General features: G+C 41.6%; 1 protein-coding gene across 1 annotated transcript in view; it reads right to left on the bottom strand.

Annotated features, from left to right (window-relative positions):
* LOC139053418 (UDP-galactose translocator-like) overlaps positions 1-16,852 on the bottom strand; it is a 68,319-nt gene extending 51,467 nt beyond the window's left edge. Inside the window, exons 1-3 of the mRNA XM_070530435.1 lie at positions 16,437-16,852; positions 10,883-11,130; positions 4,202-4,285 (exon numbers count right to left, since the gene is read on the bottom strand). Coding sequence (XP_070386536.1) covers positions 4,202-4,285; positions 10,883-11,130; positions 16,437-16,509 — 405 coding nt within the window. The 5' untranslated portion in view covers positions 16,510-16,852. The remainder of the gene's footprint in view (positions 1-4,201; positions 4,286-10,882; positions 11,131-16,436) is intronic.
* Between the last annotated feature and the right edge of the window lie 47 nt (positions 16,853-16,899).

Here is a 16,899-nt window from a genome sequence, read left to right as displayed (position 1 = left end):
AATGAATGTGTCATGTGTAACACATATGTCATGCGAAACCATAACTAGCCTGGCTTCAGAAGCAGCAATTGAAGTGGGAGGTAAGGCATCAAGGCAACTAGTAGGTAAGCTCTCCCAACAAAGGACCTAATGAATAAATGACAAGGAATGAAAGTGTCCAACTCAAGAGATAAGATAGAATACGCGGAACTCTCAAAATTGATCAAGGCAAAAATAAGCGATATTCAGAACTATAACATGAGAAAGACTGAAGAAGCCGTAAAAAATGGATGCAGCCCGAAATCATTGAGAAGGAAACTTGGCACAGGACAAACAAAGATGTATGCACTGAAAGATATCCCGGGTAATATCATCACCAATCTCGGAGATACAGTAAAAGCAGTGGAAGAATTCTATACTGACCTGTAGAGTACCCAGATGACTCAGGATAACTCCATTCGAAACAGGAATAAACAGGATACAGAAACTCCTCCTATAGCTAGCAATGAAGTTAGAAGGGCCTTGCAAGACATGAAACGGGAAAAAGTGGCAGGGGAAGACGGAATATAACAGTCAATTTAATCAAAGATTGAGGAGACATAATGCTTGAAAAATTAGTGACCCTTTATACGAACTGTCTATCGACTTGAAGGGTTCCGAGAACTGGAAGAGTGCCAACATTATACTAATGTACAAAAAGGGAGAAGTAAAGAATTGAAAAATTATAGGCCCATTAGCTTATTTACAATGCTATATAATATATTCACCGAGATAATCTCCAATGAAATAAGGGCCACACTGGACTTTAGTCAACCAAGGGAACAGGCAGGTTTCAGGAAGGGATACACTACAATGGATGACATCCATGTCATCAAACAGGTAATCGAGAAATCCGCAGAGTATAATCAGCCACTATATATGGCTTCCATAGATTATGAAAAGGCATTTGATTCAGTCGAGATACCAGCAATTGTAGAGGCATTACGTAATCAAGGAGTACAGGATGCTTACGTAAATATCTGCCGATTCCACAGCTACCTTAATTCTACACAAGAAAAGTAGGAAGGTACCTATAAGGGGTCAGACAAGGAGACACAATCTCTCCAATGCTATTCACTGCGTGATTGGAAGAAGTATTTAAGCTATTAAAATGGGCTAGCTTAGGAGTGAGGATCAACAGCACATATGACAGCAACCTTCAATTTGCCGATGATATTGTCCTGTTCAGCAACACCGGAGACAAGTTACATCAAATGATTGAGGAGCTTAACAGAGAGAGTGTAAGAGCAGGGTGGAAGATTAGTGTGCAGAAGACAAAGATAATGATCAACAGTCGGGCAAGGGAACAAGGGTTCAGGATCGCCAGTCAGCCTCTAGAGTCAGTGAAGGAGCATGTTTACCTAGTTAAATTACCCACAGGGGACCCTGATCATGAAAAGGAAATTTACAGAAGAAGAAAAATGTGTTCGCGCGCATACAACAGACATTGTCATATCTTGACTGGAAGCTTACTATTATCATTAAAAAGAAAGATGCACAATCCGTGCATTCTACCGGTGCTGACATATGAGGCAGAAATGTGGAGACTGACAAAGCAGCCCGAAAACACGTTAAGCACTGCGTAAACAGCGATGGAACGAAGGATGTTAGGCGTAACATTAAGAGACAGGAAGAGAGCGGTGTGGATCAGAGAGCAAACAGGGATAGCTGATATTCTAATTGACATTAAGACATTGACATTCTAATTGACATTGACATTGACATTGAAAAAAATGGAGCTGGGCAGATCATGTAATGCGTAGGTTAGATAACCGTTGGACCAATAGGGTTACAGGATGGTTGCCAAGAGAAGGGAAGCGCAGTTGAGGACGGCACAAGACTAGGTAAAGTGATGAAATTAAGAAATTTGCAGGCACTAGTTGGAATTGGTTAGCGCAGGACAGGGGTAATTGGAGATCTTAGGGAGAGGCCTTCGTCCTGCAGTGGAAATAAAATAGGCTGATGATGATGATGATGATTAAACATTCTTTTCTAACATTCTAGTCACTTTATTCAAACACAACAAATTTGCATCAAATTGGTTGAACAGTTGTCTGATAAACTAACTTATGCCTTTCATCTTACTATATTACATCGCAATGTGATCTGGCGCTCATATTTTGTATCAGATGGTGAAAATCCACCTCGGCCGTCACCTCTGATAAAGAAGCTTGCAGTGGATTGAGCGGAATGTTGTTGTTCCCCAAAAAATTTCTGACTACGATATTCCACAATGCAAATTTGAAGGGCAGCTGTTTAGGTGTTTTGAATTCGCGAAATATTATGGCAAACAATTTGTTTCCCAAGTACAAGGTGCTCTCAAAACCGCTGCTGAGCATCTGTTCGGGCAGCTCATTGAGCAGCACTGACAGACGAAGCATTTTCACCATTTGCGTCGCTCACTGTTCTGAAAGTAAGCGTGAACGTGTGGCTCGTGCGGAGTGCATTCCCTAGTGGCTGCGAATTCCGCAGGCGAATACAATCGAACCCGGCTATATCCAGCTTGCAAAAAAACGCCTATCAGTTTGATATAGAATATAATTTGATATATGCCTGCTAAAGAATTGGACATCATAATTGCATCTATTATTTATGGAATCATTTTGTTGGTGAAACTAGCTTAGTTTTGCATGAAATAGTCCTGTATTTACTTCTGCTTGAGCAATTTTGGTGCCTGCGACGCACGCACTTCTCCACATTGTCTAAAGAGTCGAAGCAGCTGAGGCCATAACCTTCCACATTCGTGCTTAAAGCACTGTACTAGTGCGAGTGCACCAATCACCTCGGAGGATGTGGGCAAAGGACCATCATTGCTTTCCTCACTGTGCCCACTTTCACTTGTGCTCGGTACGAAGTCGGCAATGTAGTCTTCGTTTTTGGGATCTCCTGGTCGCAACACCATCATCTGCACTCACAAACTCGTCCACCATTGATTCGCCAACGGCTTCCAGAAATTCTGACAGCTCGCTACAAGCTTCGGCAACACTGACAACACCTTCATCACACTCACACTCGTCAGAATTTAGTCATCACCGGGCATGCGGAAGCCGGCACGTCTGAAGCAATTTCATATGAACCACTCGTACACGGCCGTGCATACGCGTTGGGTGCCATGGGCACCGGGTTGCGAGTTTGTCTGTTTAGCCCTAATCTCCCCCTTATTCTTCAAGATCGTGCTGAAAGTGCTCCTTGGAATCTCGCACCCAATGGGGTGATCCGACTTTTCACCATGGTCGACCCAATTTATGATGTCAAGCTTCACGGCGAAAAGCAAATTCTGCCCCTTCATCATGGTAACACTGTGGGAGAAGGCCCACAAGGCACAAACACAATGAACCAGAAAAGCAGCGTGACAATTCCCACTTGTGCCATCTTGCACGACGATGGCACAAGAGCCTCTGATTGGCTGTCTGAGCAAGCGCTGCGGGCGGGTCAGGATAATTTTTTTGTGGGGGAGTGTCGACGGCTCGCCTGACGCAGTGTGGCCATGCTAGGGAGAGTGGTTGAATGGAACCGCGCTGCCATGAGGGAAAGCCAACTTGTGGGGGCACTTTTGTGCCGTTTGTCGTTCGATATATCGGGAGTCGCTACTATATTTGTTTGATGTAAGCATAATTTTTGCTATATATACTCATTGTCACTATTCCATGTTCAGAAATTGTTCGATATACAGAATAATGCGATGTAAATGGGTTTTATACAGTTGGGTTCGACTGTAGCACATGTGCAGTGGGCCTGAAGCCCACGTCAGCGCTTTATTTCCACACTAGCCACATGCCTAGTCATGCCAGCACTCCGCGTTCCACCTCACCCTTTTCGTCATACCCTCCTCTGCTTTTCGCCTCCTGGTTGCGCTGCACCCTCCTCGCATCTTTCATCCCCCAGCTGCTCTCCGCATTCTGTTTCATATTTCGCTGTGCTCATTCACTCGGTTTCACTGACACTGACGCTATCTGCAAGAAGGGGTACCTAAGAACTGCGCTCTAAAAGTATTCTCACTTTTCAACTATACACTCCTATATAGAAGGTCTGCATAAAGGTATCACAACCATTGAGATTGCAATGCATGGCGATGAAGAACATCTCCACTGTAATTATGGTATTTTCAATATCCAAGGCTTGCTCTGCAATGGTCACGTGGTTCCATGTAGTCATATACTAAGTGTTATGCAGAATGTCTCACCTGACATGTGGCTGCATCCAAATGGGTGGCACCAACATAGAGCAGGTTGTTCTGGATGTTGTACACCAAAGATGGCACAGCCACCTAAGTTGAACAGACAGGAGAAGTCACACTGGCAGTAGCTTTAGAAAGACAACAGGATGCTGTTGTCTGTGAGCGGAGCATCTACAACTGGATGTCACTGCAGCTGAGGTAAAGACTTTGTGAACATGTAAAATTTATTTTTCAAGTAAAATATAGGCAACAAATTTTAACACCTGTTTATCAAAGCATGATTCGTTGGTTGATTGGGTCTAGTGTTTCAGAGCAAGACTTAAACTGTGAGATACGCCTATTGGCATTTTTAACCCAAATCTAGTACATGAGCAGTTTTGCATTGCTCACTGAAGTCTTTCCCCAATAGAATGCAATTGCCACTGTGGTGGTTAAAAAGGCCTTACATCACCTTGAAAGCTCTACAAACAGCAGTTACTGCCACTTATTGTTGCTACTACTTGTACTTGGAACACTTGAAAATCACAGATTTAAAAGAAAAGCAGGTGGAGTTAACTAATCAAGTGTCTGGTGTCTAATGACAGTTTAATCGATTTTTGAATGACTTGAGCATAACCCGTCAGCAGCTGACGTACCTGTAGTTGTAGCTCAGGGTGTTAAAAATTGAAAATGCCTCTCTCCTGACACGTCTTGATCTAAAAGACCGCTCCGATCGGGATAACTTAATATTTTGTGGTACCTCTGACAATCCGTCAGAAACGTGGGCGCTGTCCGAAAAATTGGCACGTAACCTTTCATCCCTTCATCTTAAGTTTGAAGTCCCCGAGAATATGGAATGTAGAGCCCACAGACTTGGCTCTTACAGTCTTGATAGACTCATCTAATTATAATTGAAATCTCCTGCTTTAAACTAAAGGACAAAATTCTGGCACTGAAATCCAACCTGAAATTCGCCGGAGTGTCTGCGGGTGAACATTTATGCAGAACAACATGCCAGTCTAGGGAAAAGCTACTAGATTTTACTAAGGCAACACACCAACCATATTCACTACGGCTAAACAAGCTATTTGTGAACAAGAAATATTTGTGAAGTTGACATGCCATGTGAAGCATGCTCTTCGGTTCGGTCATGTCAAGCTATTGAAGGAAACAGTTCGACATAACTAGCTGATGTGCAAAGGAATAACAACATATCAAGTTTTTCTCACTAACTGTGAAGCCTACTATATAAATGTACTGCAACGTCTTCACTAATTTATTTATGCGCTGCTGACATTGTATGTCTTACCAAAAAGTGGCTCTCTGCTAAGATAAAGACTAGAGAAATTTTTTATTGTGGAAAACGGTATTCATTTTTTCACTGCGATCGTGGTGAGCGATCAGGCGAAGTGCTTGATTGCAGTTACTGAAATGCTCATTTCAAGCTCTGTTCCCATGGAAACTCCACCAGAATTTGTTTGTGCGCTTGTGTTCGACAACAGAGATGTCATTTTTTGCATATGCTATCGGCCTCCAACTACTTCGACATCATTTTGCGATGACCTTCACAACGCAATGAACAAAGAGAGTTGGGCTAGTTAGTGCTGATGCTATTGCTGTGGCATGTTTACTAGCGTGAACAAGGTTAACGAGAACTGTTGTAAGTGCTTTAGCAGGCACTGGCCACTTGGCTGACCACTGCCAAAAAAGTAATTGCTCCCCACATTTTCATAATACACTTGTACTCAGATTAGTAGAGTAGTTTGCTGGGCCAGTTGGTGCATGGTGAACATATAACGGTTTCCAGCAAGTACGGACGGGAGCCCAAGTAAGTAGAAATGGAGAGGACCACGCTGGTTGTCCTGTCCGTTTCTAGAGTTGTCCTGTCCGTTTCTACTTGTGCTCGTGTCCGTACTTGCTGGAAACCATTATATGTTGTACTCTGATGATTTGCCAGGCAGTTAGATAGGAAAATTTTTGAAGCGTTCTGCATTTTAAACACTGCTGATGAATGCGTAAGCACACCACCTCTGGCACTCATTGATAAAGAAGTGTTGTATCTTGAGAAGAACTTTGCCAATGGTTTGTATTCGCTCGTTGTGGGTGCTTATCGGCTTCGTTACACATTTGTTTTTCTCCTTGTGGCACTTTCGTTTGTGCATTTGTCTGCGCATGGTTCTGAGCATACGGTAGTCCCTTTGCATGATTATCTGAATAAAACTTGTCAGCTGAAGTCTAGTGCTCTGTCCTTGTACCACCCTTTTTCTGTTAGCCTTATTTGCTCTAGTAACTATGTCACAGCAATTGTTTCACACCGCATTAAACAAAATTGTTGTCAGATACCATAACTCGCCAATTTTCCTTCTTGGTGACTAACTTGCCCAATATCATTTGGCACAATGACAAAGTAATGTCCCAGTCTTCTCAAAGTACCCAGTTTATAAACACTTGTCTGGACTTCCACTTCACCCAGCTTGTAGCTAAATCTACGCGCGTATCTGCCTCTTCATCTAATATACTAGACCTGATTCTCATCACAAATGCTGATGTAGTTTCCTTAATTCTTTACTTAAAAGGCTTAAATGATCACCATGCACTCACTTTTCACATCAAGACAAAAAGAAAACAGTAAAGTGATTCACAATTACAGCAAAGCTGATTTGGCTTCAATTACCACTGAAATGGAAATTTTAGCAGCTTCGTACATTTCTAATTGTGATCGGAGCTGTATTGAAAAAAATTGGTGTATCGTCAAAAATAAAATGTTGCCACGAAACGAACATATCGTGTCGCAAAGGACTTTGATTTGCAAACCACGATACCGTTAGTTGAACCCCTTTTTGAAGCGACTTCATAACACAAAAAACCAGTTGCTTCATTGCAAAAAAAGCTTCACGCAGTGACATCGCTTGGTCTGCTTACTACCATGCTGAAAATGACTACAACGCAGCTGCCACTAGTGTGAAACAGCACATTGTTACATTGTTACACTTCCATCCCTATTGCAAACCAAGCCTTGAAAATACTGGATTATAGTTAATTGTACTCCAAGTAATATCACCCATTTAACTTGCCCCAACGATGAACCTGCTTCTCTTGAAAAGTGCTGCAATGTATTTAATGATGTATTTTCTTCATATGTTACTGTGATGCCACATAGATTACCACTTGTACCAAATTAAGGTTTTCTTACTATGAATCCAACTACTATTGACTGGGTTGGTGTTAGCTGCCTAATTAACAATCGAAAAACATCTTCCTGTGCCTGCCCAGGCTACCTCAATTCAAAAATCTTGAAATGTACTGATGTATTTTCTGTTGTTATTTTCTTGCATATTTTCACACAGTCATTGCAGCATTCTGTTCTTCCATATAGCTGGTGTGTGGGAAAGGTACTTCCAGTTCACAAATCAGGCAACACACACTTACCCAGCAATTACAGGCATATCTCACTAACAAGCATTTAATGTAAAATTCTCTGTAAAATTCTGTAAACATATTTGCATTTGGCTGACTTTTTTAGAATATAACTCCTTTTTTAACTTCTGTCAACATGGTTTCCGTAAGTACTTCTCATGTGAAATACAGCTCTTATCGTTTATTAACAATCTTTTTGAAATTTATGATCTAAGTATCGACATCGACTGCATATTTATTGATTTTGCCAAAGCCTTCAACTCTGTGACTCACAATTCCCTTCTGCTTAAGTTGACTGAACTGAATTTTTTGATCGGGCGCAGTTTGCTAATGATAACAACCGTAATTCTTGGTTTTCTGATGTATCAGCAGGTCTATCTCAAGGCTCCATTCTGGGTCCACTTCTCTTTTTAATCTACATTAACAACATTTCAACTTTTTCTTCTCTCATGAAACTATTCACAAATCACTTTGTTCTCTACTGTGCAATTACTAATCCATTCGATTCCAAAGAACTGCAGGACAACCTTAACTGTGTAGCTGAGTGGTGTTCTAAGTGGTTACTGAATGCTAGTAAATGTAAGGCCATGCAAATATCTCGTTAACACTGCCATGCATACATACTTTATTAATGGTGCCCCAGTGACGTCAGTTACCTCTCGCAAGTATATGGGCCTTCACATATCAAATAACCTTTCTTTGCATTCACATGTGGACTATGTTACTAATAACGCTAACCGCACGCATAGGTACTTACGCCATAATTTTAGCTCTGCCTCTTCCTCCCTGAAGTTAACTCTTTACAAAACTTTAGTTCATTCCAAATTGCAGTATGCTTTAACCATTTGGGATCCGGCTCAGCCTTCACTAGTGACTGCAGTAGAAAGTATTCAAAAGCGTGGTGCACACTTCACCTTGTCTAATTATTCTTGTTAAGCAAGTATCTTATCAATGAAACAAACTCTTAATTTACATGATCTTTCGTCATGCCATTCCTGTTTCTGCCTCTTTCCCAAAGTTTTTACACTTAAACCCCGCTCTTAAAGGAAACCCTTTCTGCCCCTCAGTCTTATATTTCATCCCACACTGACCACAGTCAGGGTGCCAATGTGCCACACAAACTGTTTCAGTGACTCACTCATCCCTAGGGCAAGCAAGGACTGCAATTGCTCTGCCGCATCAGTCGCATTCATCACCGACTCTAACTTCAACATTGCTGTACAAGATGCCTTTTCTTAATATTGTTACGGGGGAATAAAATATATGTATTTACAATATATACAGCAACGAAGTTGTAGCTCAGTAGTCAGGGTACCACCATCTACCGCTCGTCGAGACACTTCAACTTCCTCTTCACCTCACAATGTCCTTTCATCCACAGCGGCACAAACTTGTACGTGACAATATTTTTGTTAGTATCCTTACATTTTTTTACTCTACTTCTATCTTTAATGCCCTTCAGTCTTGAAAGCATGCGAAATAAATAAATAAATAAATAAATAAATAAATACAGAACAAAGGTACAAAGTAGCATTTGACTTATTTACTCGACTACATTTACACAGAGGGCATTATTACAACAGGAGCACATTAGCAATTCATTCACAGCGAAACAAAATACACTTGTAACTGCATAGCAAAATACAAAATCTGCATAAAGCAAAACATAACAGATTCATCTTAAAACTTTTTGTGTGCAAACAAACAGGGACGAAGAATAGGGGCAACACAAGGACGAGCGCTTTCTAAGAACTGGTTTCATTTTTGAAGAACTACCTGCTTAAATACCCACAGATCTGCACGATCTAGTCAACAGAGCAAGCCTATACTGCATATGATACCCGCAGATCTGCGTGATCAAGTCAAAAGAGCACGTCAATATTACATATAACACTTGTGATAAAAAGACATGGACAAAAGCCACCCGGTCAAACTAAAAACAGCAAGGTGCATAAAACAACCACTTACAACAAAATGCGTTAAAGATGTGATGATAGAAGCGAATTTTCTTTATCTAACAATGAAACAGAAGGATGGCTGATGCATTTTTCATTTTGTTTTTCAATCCGGTGTGCTTCCACGATTTCCCTAGCGGTTTGATTCCTATGCCTGTACAAAATATCTGTCCTAGTAAGACAAGGGGAGCAATCATGTTCTTGGCAATGCATTGCCAAATGCGTACTAGGGCGACCTTTCAGACTAGACAAGTGCTCCTTTAACCTCGTGTTAATACATCTCCCAGTCTACTCTACGTACACATGACCACACGTCATAGGAATCTGGTAAACAACGTTCTTCGTGCAATCAACAAATTGGTTCTTGCGCGGATGTTTTAACACTACATTCTTTCTTTACATCATCCTTACTTTCGAACTTCTTTTTAACCTTGGAACACACACTACCTATTTTGTTTTTTGCCGAAAATACCACTTTTACTTCATAACTACCAGCCACCTTTTTAAGTCTGTGTGAAAGGCCGTGCACATACAGAATTACTGAAACCTTGGAAGCTATATCCTTCTGCCTTTGATTCTTTGTGCATTGTCCTTTATCCTTTTCAAGTTCTTTCATTAGTCTAGCGCACGACGCCAGCATCACAGCGAGCGGGTACCCAGCCTTTGTCAACCTATCAACTTGCTCAAAAAATGCAATCTCTACAGTGTGGTGACATGACTTCAACAACGCTGACCAGAAACACGAAATGACTATCCCATTCTTCACAAGCCTGGAATGTTGTTTGCGCACAAAGAGTTTTAAGATGAATCTGTTCCAACTAGGCCGACTCGCAGTTATGCTAAAAACATAACAGGCTGCTGACAAACTGTTTCATGATGAGCATGTTCCGACAGCTGAGTCTTGAGGCAAAGAGGTTGTCAGATGGTAAAACAACAGCCTCAGGCAAAATTATTCCACATGCCTAATGTGCTGAGAGAAAAAATATGTTTGTCTCATTTTCTTGTTTTTTCCTTGGAACCAATAAGTAAAGTGTCTAGCTGCTTGTGTGGTCATTACTATTTGAATGCACTGTCAGGCTGTTCTGAGAGCTCCTGAAAAGGCTGTAAGGTGTTAGCTAAAGGTACTAGAATTAGATCTATTCCTCAATTCTAATTCTGTACTCAAAAAAAAAAGTTGTAGCTTGTTCACAAAGTTCACAATCCCAGAAAAAGATCTTCCTTACCTTGCCCACAACGAAATAGCTGCATTTCATTTTTTTTATGCACATTACAACACAATTAACTGCTCCTAAACAACTTATTCATGCAATACAACCTCACATGTATGTGCACTTGCCTTGAGTGTATCCACGGGCTGCAACACTACAATGCGGTGAATAGAAGAACGCCACTTCTGGAAACTGCCTTCGTCCACGCGTACCATGATGAGGCATGTTGCAAGCTTTATCACTTCAGCCATTATAACAGCCGTACTGGCTATGAAAAGGTCCTTCTGTGTGCGAGCCATCCGCATGGTTAGGTTAAGAGCAGCATTTTGAACTGTCAATGTCACCAGAGACGCATACTTGAGTGCCTGCTGCGTTCCTGCATATGCAGAAGGATTACACACACCATGTATCCAGACATCTCACACCATGCTAGAAAAAATTTGCAGTTTCACCCGAAGGACGAAGCACTGACTGCTATAGCAAAGTATAGCGTTGTCCTTGAACTTCTTGAATGGTTTTCCAACTATACGTGGGTGCAGCAAACTTTCTGGCTCCCTTAAAAGGTTTAACATGTTGTGTAGGGCCTGTAATGACATCGCACTGGTGCCACTACGCTGCCTGTGAAGAGCCATGCCAGTAAAATTACATCACTTTCAGGTTTGAGCACCAATATCGTTTTGTATTTTTAATATTACATTAGTCTGAGAAGGCTTAACATTCACAGCACATGCCATTAATATTATGTTTTATCATATTTGTTTGCAGGCTGCCATGCTTAAAATTCTGAAGAATAATTTAGTCATGAACGTAAGACCTGGTATGAGCAAATTTAATTACTGCATATGGTAGCAGTATAACCCACATGTACGGCATGGATAAGCATATAGCATACACATACCCAGGGTGGAAGAATATGACAGAGGTGTGTGGTGTTCGGCGAATAGATAGTGCGAGTAGTTCGGGGGGCTACGGGGGCCCGTCTTTTACATTGAGTTAAAGGGAAAATGAGAGCACATGGTCGTGTTGTGCGTGCATTCTCAGCAATGTGTAGAGTGTTTTGGCACGTAATGGGGAAAAAATGCATTGCCCCTCATTGTAATATGGGTTATATGTCATGCAAAGAAAAATTCTTGTTTTTTGCCCTAAAGACGATGATCATCTGAACAGTGTATTGTTTCATGTATACCCACTCCTGCCCAAGGCCTGACACTCAGGCCGGCAGTATGTATCAAATAAATAAATAAATAAGTGCATGTAATCCCAAGGGAGGATTGATCCCTTCAGCTGACAGACTAGGTCTGCAAATGACACTTCTAGCACGAAGTCAGGTGCAATGAATTGACAGCACAGCACAATAGTACTGGTACAATGCATAAAGGTATTTTCCTATTGCAAGTGAACTGCAAAAAATAGGGATGGATGGAGGGTGCAACCCACGCACTGATGTACTCCATCTATCCCTGTTTCTTTTGCCCTTCACTTACAGTATGTCGTACCAACAAGGCCGAATTTCAACACTTCTCAAGTATATTCTTATGCATTACTATGTCAACAAAATTTTTTTCTACGTGTTCTACAGTGCTCTCTGTAGTGTCTGCACGCAGGGTGCATCTGCAAACACTCATGTTATATTTGTTCAGTAAATGCCTTTACTCTCATAGGTACACCGAAAAAAATCACGCGATTTAGTGGATAGAGGTTGTCCCATCAAATCACAGAAGTTCAATTCGAACACTATTCCTTTACTACTTCCGTTGTCGTGAATACACTCTTTGGCATGGACAAGGGACATGCCTGAACGCCCATTGTGTGTACTTCGTAACGACAGGCTCACCCTCCTCTCCTAGAAACTGCGCAAGTAACCATGCATGATTAAAAATGCTTGTATGTGAAGGTAGCTAGAGAAAATGAAAATTCAAAACTTGGTTGATGACGGGCACTTATTTGTTCATGGCTAAAGAAGACACTTGAACCTATTCCTCCTATAACAGCAAATGTGGGTTTCCCAGCATGCAGGTGTTCAAATCTTTGCAACAGTATGGGATATATACTATGCGCACAATACACAAAATCAATAAATGCTGACGACGGTCCTTTGAGGTATTTAATCTGCAGAAGCCACTATTAAATACAAAAAAGTGCCTTCGATATGGCTGTTACGATTCCTAAAAAAACTAAATTAAAGGAAAGAACATCTTTGCAAGCACAATTGTACAAAGCACTCTTTACTTTGTCTAGCATCAGCACAATATCAAGCCAGAGATGGTGAAGGTTTGGCATCTGCATGTTACACTGATATTTCTAAGAATCTGTCTTTTTGCAAATCCCCAGCACTGTCATTTCACAAAGGTCTAATTAGTCATTTGGCTGTTTCGAACTTGTGTTTCTAGCTTCATTTCACGATTGTGTTTATTACATCAAGGGGTAATTTAACATACTATCTGCTGAGTGAGGCATCTGCCTGACATTTCCTTCAATGTTTTTCTTTGCTTAAAGAATCCATGCCAGGCCCTCGAAAAAGAAAAAAAATGCAGGAAAATAAGCCTCGGAATGCGTTATATTACTTATTATACTTGGTGTGCTTTCCTACTGCACATAGGTCAAGCTGGCGGGACCCTGACGGACGGCCCCTAAAAATGGATTGATGGATGGATGTTATGAGCGTCCCCTTTGGAATGGGATGGTGGGTTGTGCGCCAAGCTCTTGCTGTTATACTGCCTATGGTCCTACCTATGTTAAAAAAGAAAAAAAAACGGGGAAAAAAAAACACACGATGAATCCCATAACCAAAGTTTCTGAACCCCTATGGTGAACTTTATTTTTTTATGCCTCCATTGTTTGTCGTTTCCCTACTTTTCTTCTACCAATCTTCCAATTGCCTCTTACTAATCTCTATTGCGGAAATGTTTACTTTCCCCCTGCTCTAGCCGAACCCAAGGGCTTCAAGGAGGCTAGTAATTACTAAATCGACCATTGAATGTGAAGATGGACCATCTTCACATTCTAATAAAACATGCTCCATCGTTTCCCTAGCTTTACTGCACCAAGCAGATTCTTCTTCTTCCTTCTTATATCTCGCTTTATAAGTGCGATTTCTAAGGCGTCCTGATCTCGCTTTGAAAAGTAATGAGCTTCCCTTTGAGTTATCATAACTTGTTTCTTTCCTTATTTTGTTTTTTCCTCTTACCTAGTTACTCATAGCAGGTTTCTTTTCCATTGGTGCCACCCATGGAATTACCTCAGCCTCTCTGACTTTGCATTTGATGTCACACACTTTCTGGTAAGCTTGCTAGTTCTTTTGCTCCACTCTGAATCAATGTTATTCCTGTACAGATAGATACCTGAACACTCTTCCAGCCCATTTACTTTCTTCCATATTCCTCAGCCGTTCTTCATACTCAATTTTACTGTGAGCTTCCCTCTCTTCAAATTTGTCCAGCCCATATCACCCTGCCCAGCTTCACTTGTAGTCTTCCAGTGAGCGCCCAATGTGCGGCGTCCCATTAATTTTTGGTTGCTATAGAGTCCCGATTGTACCCCGCGACTTCAAGCAAACAACTGCATTTCTGAGCGATCAAGGCAGAAAGTTGGGCTAGTGTGTCATCGTTATTCAAAAGACTAGCGCGAAATAGCAGGGACACAGACAGAGAAGACATTAGCGCTCATCCTGTTGTCTTCTCTGTCTGTGTCCCTGCTATTTTGCGCTAGTCTTTTGAATAATGCATTTCTGAATTTAAGTCCTTGAACTATTACACCTTTCCACGTACCCCGAAACACCTCTTACCTATTGTATCCCCATGGCACTCTGTGTTACATCATGGTTGCATTTCTCTTCCCCTTTGCTATTATTGTTTTTACCTGCATTCAATCAATTGCCTTCGTTTATCCATACACCAAGGCATTTCCTTGCCTGTATTGAAACTGTCTATTCACTGTTTTCATTGAAAACCATATAACCTGATTTTTTTAACACCATATTTTCATCCTATATTTTCACATTCCTGTCTGCAATATTAGCCAAATATTGCATATCTCTTTGCTTGTTAGCAGGCAACACAATGTCACCCGCATAAAATGAACCTGGAAGCTGCTGCTCTACTACTGTACCTGCCTGTTTGGATAGGAGATTAAACTCGATATCACTTTATTCTAGTGCCCTTTCCATCCACACCACGTACATCATAAACAGCAGTGGGGATAAAGGGCACCCCTGCCTCAGTCCTTTGTTGATATCAACTTTCTCCTCGCTCTTCTTCTCTTCCCATTCAACGCAAACGGTCTTTTCTAGGTAAATCTATCTCAAAAGCTGTAGACAATTGTCGCCTAAGCCTTCCCCTTCTACAATATCCCACAAAGTGCTACGGTCTACGTTGTCATACGCTCCTGCAATGTATAAAAAGGCTACATATAACGGTCTTCTTTCTGCTCTTCATATTTTAATACACTGAGTAAGGACACATAAGTGATCATCTAAATGCCTACCTATTCTGAAGCCATACTGAAGTTCTCCCAAAATGCCATTATTCGCTGCCCATGCTGGCAGCCTGCATTGGTAACCTGTATATTACCGATGTAATGGTCAACAGACTATAGGAGTGAATTCTATATTTCTCCCCCTTACCTTTATAAATTAAATTCATTCTACTTTGTTGCCAAATGTCTGGTATTCGCCTACTTTTAGACTTTCTTCTACTGCTTTCAACAGAGCTTCCTTACTTTTTGGTTCTGGGAAACTCGTCTAGACCTGTGGCTGTGCGCTTTGGAATTTTCTCTTCAGCTTTCTTCCAGTTGAAATTTGTCAGCACCAGCTCCTTTTCAATCTGGTTCTCTTTGACGCCCCTTTTTTCCTCAACTACAACCTTGTCATTGCCTTGGAAAGATTCGGCTGTTATTTTTAGGATGTAATGTAATGCCATGTCCCCTTCCAGTTTGTTTGTTCCAGGCTTCCTGCCAAATAATTCTATGTGGTTCCAAAATATTCTTGGTGTGGCCTTCTCACGCTTTTTCTCACGCATTTCTGACAACCAACGTTCACTTTCACCTTTTATCTTTGCTTGCACCAGTATTTGAACCATGTATTTTTTTCTCCAGGTATATTTCCCATTTTGCGGCTACTTCCTCCTGCGGCAACTGCGCTTTTTTGGGCTGCCTGTGCTCCCGCTCTCTCGCACCATCTGGTTATAAAAAGTGCGCAACATTACCTAGTCTGCTCTCTGGCTTGGAGGTCAGTCCACCGCGCACATACTGAATTTTTAAATATTTGCGAAAATTTGCTTTAGGTGTTCATGTAATTGCTATAGCAATAAACGGGGTTGACGTTACGGGGAAGGGCAAATAACTGAACAAATCACTTGTGTGTTACACAACAGCGGTTAAATGAAGACGAACCCCTATAAGTTCCCGACGTCAACACCCTCCCCCCCCCCTTTTTTTGTTCCCACATCTGTACTAAAGCTGAAATTCGAGATAGTTCGTTATTCCTGATTGCCAAACACCAACGCATAAAGAATAAGGGATGAATGTAGAAGAGACTTTACACAGCGCTGTATATCACTTCTACTTCCGTCCATTCTTCTTTTCTTTTTTTTACGCGCTGGTACTTGATGATCCCACAGCTGAGGGTATTCCCTCGTCATCTGCTTAGCAGCAAAAACACGCAGGGGAGAAGACTCAGCCACATACCGGTTTTGATTTGTTCAGCGACGGCAGCACTAGACCCGACAAGTAAAACTTCGTCCTTCCTGATGCCGGTCATGACTGATCACAGACAGCGAGATATTTCTTCAATGTTGGCAAATTTGATGTTAGACGGAGTCACCTCTGGACGGAGTTTGGAAGCGCTATTATATGGCAAGTCGCGCACCGAAGGCACGGCAGACGAAGCGGACGCGTGTCATGCGCGAGTCCAGCCCACCTGCGTGTACGGCCTCGGCTCAACTCAAAGTTACATGAATTAACAAGTAGGCGCACACATAAATCGGAAATCCCGTAAGGTGCATCAGTGCAATGGTGCACGTGGAACGATTAGTAGGCGCTCAAACACGTCAATTGAAACGCTGTAAAACAAACGATCAGAAAAAAACGAGTAATGACGTGAAGGCAACCTGGGGCAATGCCTGGAGACGTATTCTACCATCTAGTACGA

This window comes from Dermacentor albipictus, unplaced genomic scaffold (assembly GCF_038994185.2).
Source record: "Dermacentor albipictus isolate Rhodes 1998 colony unplaced genomic scaffold, USDA_Dalb.pri_finalv2 scaffold_120, whole genome shotgun sequence".
Classification (NCBI taxonomy): Eukaryota; Metazoa; Arthropoda; class Arachnida; order Ixodida; family Ixodidae; genus Dermacentor; species Dermacentor albipictus.
This window is presented reverse-complemented; position numbering and strand designations above follow the sequence as displayed.